This window comes from Tuber melanosporum, assembly GCF_000151645.1.
Source record: "Tuber melanosporum whole genome shotgun sequence assembly, scaffold_5, strain Mel28".
Lineage (NCBI taxonomy): Eukaryota > Fungi > Ascomycota > Pezizomycetes > Pezizales > Tuberaceae > Tuber > Tuber melanosporum.
The window spans coordinates 798,371-809,171 of NW_003299095.1; the positions used below are offsets into that span (position 1 = coordinate 798,371).

The following is a 10,801-nucleotide window of genomic DNA, read 5'->3' on the forward strand; positions in this document are numbered from 1 at the left end:
GTTGGGTCCCGTGTGGGTACCGACCCAAAGAGGTCACATGTGCGAAACCCAATCATAACAAACTAGTCATGTTACCAAGATGGTCACATGATTAAAAACCATGGCCTCATAGCGAGGTCATGTGCAAAAACTCATAAACCAATCATAACACAAAAAACAAATCATATGACTCAACTAAGTCATATGCATAAAACCCATGACCTCATAAAGAGGTCATGTGCGAAACATAAATCATATGTACAAGGCATACCTGCAAGGTACACTTGTAAGGCATACTCGTCAGGCGTATCTCCCATGACTCATATTTGAGCCATGTGCGAAATTATTACAAATCCCACACATAACAAATTATATGACTCGAATGAGTCATATGTGTGAAACAATAATATACCTGTGACTCATAACTATGTGTCACGTGAAAACCTTTTCCTTGCCAATCTACATTCATGACAGCCTTCCATACTCTGCCAGCTAACTCACAGGCCAACGCACAAGGGCTTATATAAATCCCGTCACGATTGTTGGAAGGACAAGACATACATGACAGTAACATTGCTGTTATGTTACATCAGTATACAATAGTAGAAGCAAACATCTGAGAGATTCAAGAAAGGATTAACAGGGAAATTGCTGCCAAATTGGTAGCACATGATGCATTACAAGAGTGTGATGAGGAAGTAACCATCCAACTACAGCAAGAAGCTCTTGAATGAGACCTTATCCTGGAATGAGCTTTCCAGGAGTTCAGAGCACAACAGATGCAACAGAATCAAGCATTGCGAAGTCAGGTATCCAATCTGGTAGTCTAACAAGAATGGGATGCAGAAAATTATGGCCAATTTAGCTGTATTATTCAAAGAAATCAAACTCACATATCTGATACCTTAGTCCTATTCCTGGACAGAATTAAACCATTGGGTAGTGGACAAGCGAGTGGTCAGCATGCTAAATTGGAGTCAGTTACAGAAGAATGGGAAGATGCTGCAGAAAGGAAGGAATCAGAGGAAGCCCCTGAATGAGATAAGGGAAAACAAAGAAAGGGAGAACCTCCAACCGCAATAATACTAGGTGGTGGTCCATATAATGGGAGTGATGATAGAGATGACAAAGGAAATTATGAAAACATGGAGGAGGACCAGCTAGGATGAAAATTGGGACTAACTCTGGAATAAGGTGGATGTAACAATCCCCTTTTAGATGGTTAGTTCTTAACGACAGGGAACAATACTTCTCTTCTCCTTCTTCCTAGTCTTACGATAGTTCTAGGCCGATGCCTACATTACTGATAGTACAAGACCTCTGTCTTCTATTAGGAACACCTATCGTAATCTTTCTCTAACTCTCCTTCGTGAAGAGCTCTCTTGGTATAACAATAATAAAGGTTGTGATAATGATAAAGAGTATAAGGGTATTTTATATTTGTCATAGCAATAAGTAGGAAAAGTACTTAGAACAAAAGGAGCAGAACCTATCCTCCTTAGCTGTAGCAGCCTCCTTATATAGTGTTCTTCCTGCTCCAAGTCATGTGATCTAAAGTGGTCACATGTGTGAAACCAAATCAAAATAAACAAATCATATGCTCAAAACCCATGACCTCATAGCAAGGTCATGTGTGAAAACTCATAAACCAATTATAACGCAATAAATAAGGACCAGCCTAGTGTATGGCAGTAGAAAGAAAGTTGTCCTCTAAGTTTTGACGGTGACTTTTCCTTAATAAATATGATACAGATACAGAATGGGAAAAGGCAGTCCAGGAAACAGGAAGGAATGAGGAGAAATAGCAGGAATAGGACCAGCTAGATCTAGATAAGCCAAAACCTGTAAAAATATTCTCAGACAAAAAACAAGCAGACAAGAATCAACCAAAGGTATAAAGGGAGAAACTCTTTATAAAAGGAGGTGGTCCCTCCTAAAAGAGGAAGTGGGAACCAGAGCCTGAGAAACAGGCAAAGAGGTCTACTGAGACTATGAAGTTGACACAGACAAACTGCAAAACGGCTCATGAAGAAATCCCCCAGTCAATAATTGATGAAAGAAAGCAGGCAGGCAATTGTACTAGTTGCAAGAAGAAATATCATGAGTACAAAACGTGCTGGGGATAAATTCAGGTTTCTACAATAAGGGCAGATAACAGCCTATTCAAGGCACTAAGGCCCAGAATAGTGGTGGTAGTTCACCATCCTAGATAGATTTCTGCCGCTCAGGTTCCAAGAGGTAACAAGCTATGAACACTAGGTGAAGATAAAGAAATAACCTGGGTCATTTCATGGGTACCGACAACAACAGTATTTGGGTAGTCTAGAAGAGACATACTCTCTAGGAGTCAAAATTAATGGCAAAAAAGAACGTTGAAATGAAGGAATCAACTTGGTATTTATGACTTGAGTGGAAGTACATGTGTGCTTCATGCTGTAAGGGGCCAAGGAGATCAATAAACTATATCCATTGGGGTAGTCAGGCACATGACCTGGAAACAGAAAAGTCGCCGATTATAACAATCCCCCTTCGGATGGTTAGTTCTTGGTGACGGAGAACATTACTTTTCTTCTTCTTCTTCTTAGTCTTACTATAGTACTAGATGGATGCTTATGTTACCAATAATACAAGACCTCTATCTCCTATTGAAAACGCCTATCATAAACTTTCTCTAACTCTTCTTTGTGAAGTGCTTTCTTGGCGTAATAATAAAAAAGGTCGTAATAATGATGAAGAGTGTAAAGGTGTTTTATATTTGTTATAGTAATAAGTAGGAAACTTACTTAGAATTCAATCTAATTTTATTTATACTTGTACAGCCAACACTGACATATGACTAGTCTCTCCTACGCTCCATAAAAACAAACTATCTAAAATCCACTACCATGGACTATTCCATCAGGCAATTGCTCCTTCCAAACATAAATCCAAAAATGACTACCTATGTAGGCTCATGGGTGCTTGCAACGACTAGTACTGCCTCGAATTCACGTGTCTTCCTACCTCGCTACCCAACCTCCATCTTATGCTCTCACCCCTATCTGCCTCCAACACAATCTGTTCCACATATTTAACAAAGGAAATATACAGTCTATCCCAACATACCTCTGTCCTCTTGTAATGAAACCCACGCTTCAAGTATCCTCCTGCCAACACCAAACTACAGAAGGAGCAACAGGGTTCCTTCAGTAACCCATTCACATTAGCCCACCTCAAGACCACTAATGTTCATATTGCCATGTTCAGCTCGTCGCACTGCTGGTATTGAGAATGCCAGAAATGATTATGACATATCTATAAATACAGGGGCTGTTTCTTAAAGTATTCGGCGAACATGGCTTACTTCTTCGTAGCTACAGCGGAAATGGCAACACCACAGTAGGGATACTCACACCATCGTTGATTGGGTAAAATGAACCACTTCTTCAGTATTGTCACCTGACCTGGCAAGAGGCAACCATTACGGTCATATTTCTTCTCGCACCAGGTGCAAGTCGTAGGGTCTCCTACTACCACAGTTCTACCGTCCCTTTCTACCATCAGTGTGCCGTCAAAGAGGTTACCTGCCACAACTAGCTTCCTACCCACAACACCAATATGACAAGAAATTTCAAGGCCCAACCACACATGATCTATCTATCGATGTTTCTACCTCAGGACTGCCAAATCTTTATATAAGTGTTCATCAGCAGGACGCCCTCTGGCATAGCAGGGGTACTCAGTCCAGTGGCATCAATCTTCTTTCCTATTACAGCTGTCATGGGCGACCATGCCTGTCCTATTTTGGATCCTTAATAAAACATTGAAGTCCATGCGGGTAAAGCTCCTGAGTTGTTGGGGCGACTTGGATTTATGGGCATAGTACCTGTGTCCTTTTCTAGCATGCCAGGTCCCCCATTCCGCCTTGCACAGCTCTCGAGCCAGGGCCACGTGACCGATTCCAAAGCTAACCCATTTCCAAAGCAGGGGGCATAAGGGACACTGAACACAGACCTTAACCTTTAGGTCGACCATTTTGTTGTTGTTAATGGCCATATGACCAGGAGCCCAACCGAGACTGATGTGAGAGAAGGCATTCAACAGCGGCACCATAACTTCCCACAACTCAGTTGAGTTACTATTAGAGAACATGTTGTCGATAAGGATGAGGGCCAGCATACAGTTTAAAAACACATGAACAGGGTACCTCTTAGCTATATCCTGTACATGTTGGAGGGCATACACAACTGCAAACAACTTACATTCAACAATGCTCTATGATGGGAGAACTGAGTACCTGTCAACATGGGTCAAGGCCCCTTTTGCAAATACCGCCCAGGCTGCACTGGCCTCCTCAGAGGTCTTTTTTTTATTTTTATAATCATTTAGTTACTTGTTTAAGGTACAAGAATATCGCATGCAGTGCTAGCTATGGCGTTAAGAAAACCCCTCCACTCCGGACCAAGAGAAGACCCGTACCCCCAAGACCCGCTGGTATAGGCCCAACCGCACACACTCCAAGGGCGATCAACTCAGGTGCCCAGCCCGCAGGCCTCACGACTTGAACGTGAAAGGGTCTCGCCTAGAAGCCAACCAAAGTCCCAAGAAGATACCTCGTCTGAAAGAAAACCCCACCCACTAACTACACGTAGCCAACAGGAAGGAAACCAAACAAGCTAGGCAGGAAAGCATAAGGAAAAACTCCATCCTGTAAACTACAAGACCTGTAGGGGCCACAAAAGAAAACAACCACTGCACACCGTACCACCAGATTTGCCGTTATTTAAAGAACCACCCCTGAAGTGGGTGGCCAGCGATGAGCCCTAAGGCCGAGCGCCTCCAATCAGCTAAGCCACAGAAGTAGTGCAATACTATGGCCTGCCAATCAAAAACAGAGGCTACGGTGCCAGGCCCAAGGAATGGATGTTTGGCAGAGGGGATGCAGCCCAGCAGTAAGATGCTAGCCAAAGATCGACCACGGGCAGGCAGCAGGCCGAGACCCCGGAACACCACGTGGCAGAGGGAGGAGGTAGTAGGGTATGAGCCAAGGAGGGAAGGCAGTAGGGTGCGAGCCGATGCGACCAAAGTGGAAAGTGGAGGTAGGGCCAAAGGCCCCAGTGCAAACCCGACCGCAGACCAAACTGACGTATTACTGCATCTCTCATGTAGTCCCTTGTTCTCCGAGAGATAGTGTCACTTAGTGGAAGGGATCCCACTGGCGGTAGGGAGGTGGAAGGGCGAGGTGAGGAAGGCAACCGAAATCTGAACCGTGCGACTAGGAGAGTTTTTGTCAATCTCACCGCGAGACAGACCCCAAAGTTACTAGCCGAGGCGTTCCCCAACGGGGATCGTGCAAGTGGGGAGAAGGACGTCCACTACTGCCAGTACTGCCAGGAAGTGAAGAGTGGAGGCCGACCGTGCTAATGCTAAGTGAGCCCCTATTAGCAAGACAGGACTACTGGGCGAGCCCAGATAACTCCCCCATCAAGCAGACAAGAGACAAGTGAGGCCAACGTGGGAGAGGATGGAAGAGTTAACCATGCCCCTAGGTAGGAACTATCAAGGGGGCAGAGGGGAGTCAGGGGGGCCCACAATAGTTGACGTGGTGTTGCCAAACTATGTGGGAGGAAAATAGGAGCGACGGAGCGTGGCCTCCTCAGAGGTCTTTTTTTATTTTTTTATATTTTTTATAATCATGTATTCATTGTTTAGGTATAAGAACTCGCATGCAGTGCTAGCTATAGCGTAAACAAAACCTTAATCCCAAACAAACAAAACAAAAGAAATCAAACCAGTGCCTCCAAAAAGTGCGAACAGCCCATATCGCAAAACACGTAATAGCTTATTATAAAGGGAAAAACTCAAACTAAACTTAAAGTGAAATCCTACAAACAAGGAAACCAAACAAGTACGCCAACACCCCTAGCTCAGGCCGAGAGGGACTAGCCAAGGGAGAAAAGGGGCTGCCCGACGGTGCGGGCCCCAGAGGGGGCATCTCTGAATGCAGGCATGTCTGGGGGAAAGCCGGTTGAAGTGGAGGAGATGTATGCGGCCAGGCCATGAAGCAGCGCTGGTGACATCCAGATTGGCTCTCCTTCATCCAAGCACTCGACCCCCAGGAGGTGGGCGTCTCTGGCTCTGGTTCATGAGGGGCAGTTGAGAATGGCGTGGTGGAAAGATTCAGGCCCTTCCTCACAGTAGGGGCAGGTGTCCGGGGCATCCGGGTCTCTCCAAGAGTGGTGGGTGGCCAGGTAACTCTTCCCAGACCTTATTTGGTGGATGCAGCCCGCCACGAATTTCCCCAACCCCATGAAGGGGTGGGGCGACAGCGTGGGCGAGTATGCGTATTGTGGTGGTGGTGGGTACTGCTTTACTCAGACATTTAGTAGCAACTATCGGCAGCCTCTTTTGAGGGCCGGGAAAGGGGGGTCTCCAGGAGCTGCGGAGGGCAATGGCTCAGGGAGAAGGGCAGGCAATACTGGTGGGACACGAGAGAGATTGCCGACTAGCCCTACCACTCTGTGGGCTATAGTATCAAGCGGGAAATGCCTCCTTACTGGAGGGGATGGCTTGGGGATTTTCCAATTTAGTGGTCTGTAACCTGGGGTAAGACCCACCGTCAAGCTACGGTGGTCCTCCGGGGAATGATAACAAGAAGTCGTGGGGAAGGAGGAGTGCAGCCGTGCAGTGGCTGGATTCCTTTCTGGGGGGAGGCATACTATCCTAAGTGCCGCTAGGCACTGATGGTGTTCGATAAGGCATTGGACCGGTGGAAGGGCCGACTCACAGGGGAGAATACCTGTAGGGGTTTCGGAGAAACAGTTGGTGACCCACCGCTGGACTTGTCTCCAAAAGACGGAAAGCCGGTCGGTCATGGTGGCTGAGTGCATGAACAAATCTGTACCGAAGAGGAGAATTGGTGCAAGGAGGGAGGATGCTAGCCTATGCCAGAGGAAGGGGGCGAGTCCTTTGCCGGGACCTGAGAGCCTTCTGATCATTGAGAAAACCCTCTGGGCTAGTGCAAGACGCTTCGAGAAGTGGGTGTTGGTAGCCCAATGGAGGGAGCAGGAGGCCAAATCAAACCAGTGTCTGAGCCATTGGACCACCCCAGAGGGGCGGAAGAGGAGACCATCAATGACGATGGGGAGAGTGGATTTGAGGTCCCTTTGTCTGGGCGTCCTCCAATGCATCAGTTCAGTCTTGGGTACGGAGAAAGAAACACCAAGCCGCCTGCTCCTTTGAGTCAACATCTTGACCAGGTGTTGGGGCCTCCTCAGAGGTCTTGGATCTGTCTATGTATATATCCACATCCAAAGATGTACAAAGGTCCGCAGACAGTAAATGGTGGTATGCAGCCATCACTGTCTTGCCTTTTTCAATTGAAACTGTAGGGTGGAGGGTAAGCTCCTTATTCGAGGTCTGCTGATGTACCACTATGCCTTCCTCCTTCCACTGTAGCCTTATCTCTCTGAACTATAGATGTTGGTTACAGTATTAGTAATTAATGAACCGGCTATAGCATCTCCATTATATGTTCCTGCCTTGAATAGTGACCAGTGGTGTTCTGAACTGGGCTAATAGTATGTTGTTAGTTAGCTTCATAGGTGTTTGAAATACTGAACAGAGGTAGTCATTAATGTGGACCTGAATTTGCTTCACATATGATGCATGGTCAGTTACAAATTCAAGCCCATAGTAGATAGTTGAAAGGTAAGCTACCTGTACCAAGTGGTAAGTCTCCCATGCTCTCAATCCCCCAACACTCCCAAACCTCCTTCCCAACGCTGAAATCCTTCTCCTGACACCCAATCCCCTTTCCAACCAATATCTTACATGAGAAGAAAATTTAAGAAATACATTAAACCTATATCTGAGAACCCGCAGGTCATCAAAAAGCAAAACTATCTCTCCCAACAACTCTATTGCTTCCCCCACCCTATCCCCAAACCCAATCCACTGGATTTTGAGGGCACTAAATCCAATTGCCCTGGCCCTGACTACACAATCACAGTTTGTGAGTATTTCTCCCATATAGTATTGGGCAGTATTACAAGATTCTACTACCAGCATGATGACCCCATCAGTAATGTATGAAACCATCAACTGACGCACATCCAGAGAGTATTGCATTCATGAACGTGACCAGATTCTAGTGATCAGTAAGAACCAAGACTAGATAGTCATTGTTCAGACATATCTCCTCTATTCCTTTAATGACTAAACTATCCCTAATAGTTCTTTGTTTGCAACATCATAGTTGCATTCTGCAGGGGTCCTTCTCTTGGACCGATAAGATACAGGCCTCCATTTTCTATCTTTGCATTGTTGAGAAAGTTTACCTGAGCATACATACTTTGAGGCATCTGTTTCGATCATTGTTCTTTAGTTTATATCGAAATAGACCAGTATCAGTACCGATGTCAGATGTGTCCTGATAGCATCATATACCTTTTGTACTATTTCTCCCCATTCCCATTTCTTGTCTTTTTTGGTTAAGTTATAGAGCAGTTCTGCAAGCCTGCTTAATCCTTTTATGAACCTTCGATAAAAGTTGCAGAATCCTATGAGAAGTGAACATATGTTCTGCTGTTAGGTTTTACCCAATCCCATATTGCTGCCATTTTGACTGGATCGAACTTAACTCCGCTTCTATTGATGAAGAACTCGAGGTACTCGGTTTCTTGCTTATAGAATTCGTACTTTGTTGGTTTGATCTTCATTTCTGATTCCTGTATTGCAGCTATGATGTTGGTGATATCCTTCTGATGTTGTTGCATATTTTCCGAATAGATGAGTACATCATTCAGGTATATGATATAACATATATCGAGGTACTTGTTTAGTATCTTGTTGATCCATCGTTGGAATGAAGCCGGTGCATTGGTTAACCCAAAAGGCATAACCAAGTATTCGAATATTCTATATTTTGAGGTGAATGTGGTCTTCTATTTGTCTCCTCCATTGATCCATATGGTGTGGTATTCATCCTTGATGTCCAAATTGGTTACGTATTTTGCTGATCGTAATCTGTCTAATACTTCTCCAGTCAATGGTAGCAGATACTGATTTTTTTTGGTAACCAAATTGAGGGCTCTGTAGTTGACACCGAGTCTCATTTTTCCATCCTTCTTCTTGATGAATAGTATAGGAGATCCTCCTAATGCAAAGCAGTCGCTGATGCATCGTCTGTTTAGATTTTGTTCGATGTACTTTCTGAGTTCTTCGAGTTCTGCCTCTCATAGTGGGTATACCTTCTTATAGGGAATTTCCTTTGATTTTCCTGTTTTTTTGTCATTGTCAAGCTCAATCTCGTAGCCGATTCCTGGTCTTCTGGGTGGTAGCCCAGTAGCCTCCTCTTCTGAGAATAGATTCGTGAATTGAAAATATTCTTTCAGAATTAATTCTTTTCTTCTCTTTTTGCTCTGATATTTCCTGTCTTGGATTGCTAGCTCAGTGCTGATATTGATTTTTGCTAGGACAGCTTTTTCGTCTTCTTATGTCTATTTGAGATTTCCTGTAGTGTCTCCTCTTTGATAGTACCTTCCAATGGTCTATGCTGTCATCTTTTTGATCTCAATTCTTTCGGTTGTATTGGGCTCAATTTAGTCTGTGCTTCTAAACCACTTGTTTCTGCTTATGGTTTCTTCCAATTGATCTACTTCATAGAGATCTTTATTGTCTATCTTTTCAATAATCAACTGTGCGATTTGATCACCTTTCTGGACTTTGTAGTTCTCTAGAGTCAGGTTGGCTAAGACCATCGTGTGTTTACTTGTATAGTCAGCGTCGATTACCCTTGCATTGGTCATAAGTTGATATTTGACTGCTAGACTACTGCAGGGTACTATCCATTTATAGATTCCATCTAGTAGTCCAATGGCAATTCCTGTTGCTATCATTGCCTGCCCATTAGCAGGTATCTTGGTTCTCTTATTGGCATACAGGTCATGTCCTGCCACTCTCTTTGAATCCTTAATAGGCACTTTTACACCTTGGTTTAGTTTTTGAATCTGGACTCTCTTATCTTACTGCATCTTGGCAAACATTTTATGCAAATTTTCTTCTTCTGCTCCTCGTATTGGTATCGAGTAGACAATGGGTGAACTGTTGAGACATTGTGTTGCATATTGTTCACTGGTGAAGGACAATTTGTTCTTGTACCAATCGATTGTTACATTGTGTCTTCTTAACCATGGCATCCCTAGGACTATTTCATAGTTCTTGAGAATTGCTACCTAGATGGTTGCCTTTTCCCTATGGCTGTCAATGTCTATAGATACTTCCGCCATGTGGGTTGTAGGACCCATTGCGCTTAGCTTCCAGTCTGCTAAGTAGACTTGTTTCACATTCTTCACTTGCTTGGTGGTAAGGTCATATCTCTCGTAGATTTCCTTGTTGATAAAATCTTCTGTAGCCTCCAAGTTGAGTATTGTATATATTTTTGTTTCTTTCGTGTTTTTTATTGTATATCTTCGTCTTGCTCATCACATGATCTCTGTTCTTTTCTCCTCATTGCGTGTATAGTGCCGTATAGTAGTTCGCTAACTTGATTGATTTTCCAGGTCTGCATCTTGTATCTCCCAGACTACCATTTACTGGGGACCCTCTTTGTTTTCCGCCGATAAGTCCTTGGCAATCATCTTGCAGAAGTTGCACTTCTTCTGAAACAGAAAGCACTTGTTTCAAGCTGCCTTTGTCTCCTGGTATCCATTGTCGAATTGGCTTCAGCATTCCCGTATCCAATATCCTGCTTTTCTGCACCTTAAGCAGAGTTTCCTATTCATCTTTCTAACATATTCTTCCTTGGATAGATTCAGAGCTGGTCCTGCTCTTGATTTGTCTA

At 44.2% G+C, this 10,801-nt stretch overlaps 1 protein-coding gene across 1 annotated transcript in view; it reads right to left on the bottom strand.

The window, feature by feature from the left end:
• Positions 1–10,598, bottom strand: part of GSTUM_00008788001 (uncharacterized protein) — a gene marked incomplete at its 5' end in the record, with an annotated part of 23,206 nt that extends 12,608 nt beyond the window's left edge. Inside the window, one exon of the mRNA XM_002840280.2 lies at positions 10,562–10,598. Within this exon, the coding sequence (XP_002840326.1) occupies positions 10,562–10,598 (37 nt within the window). The remainder of the gene's footprint in view (positions 1–10,561) is intronic.
• Positions 10,599–10,801: the final 203 nt, after the last annotated feature.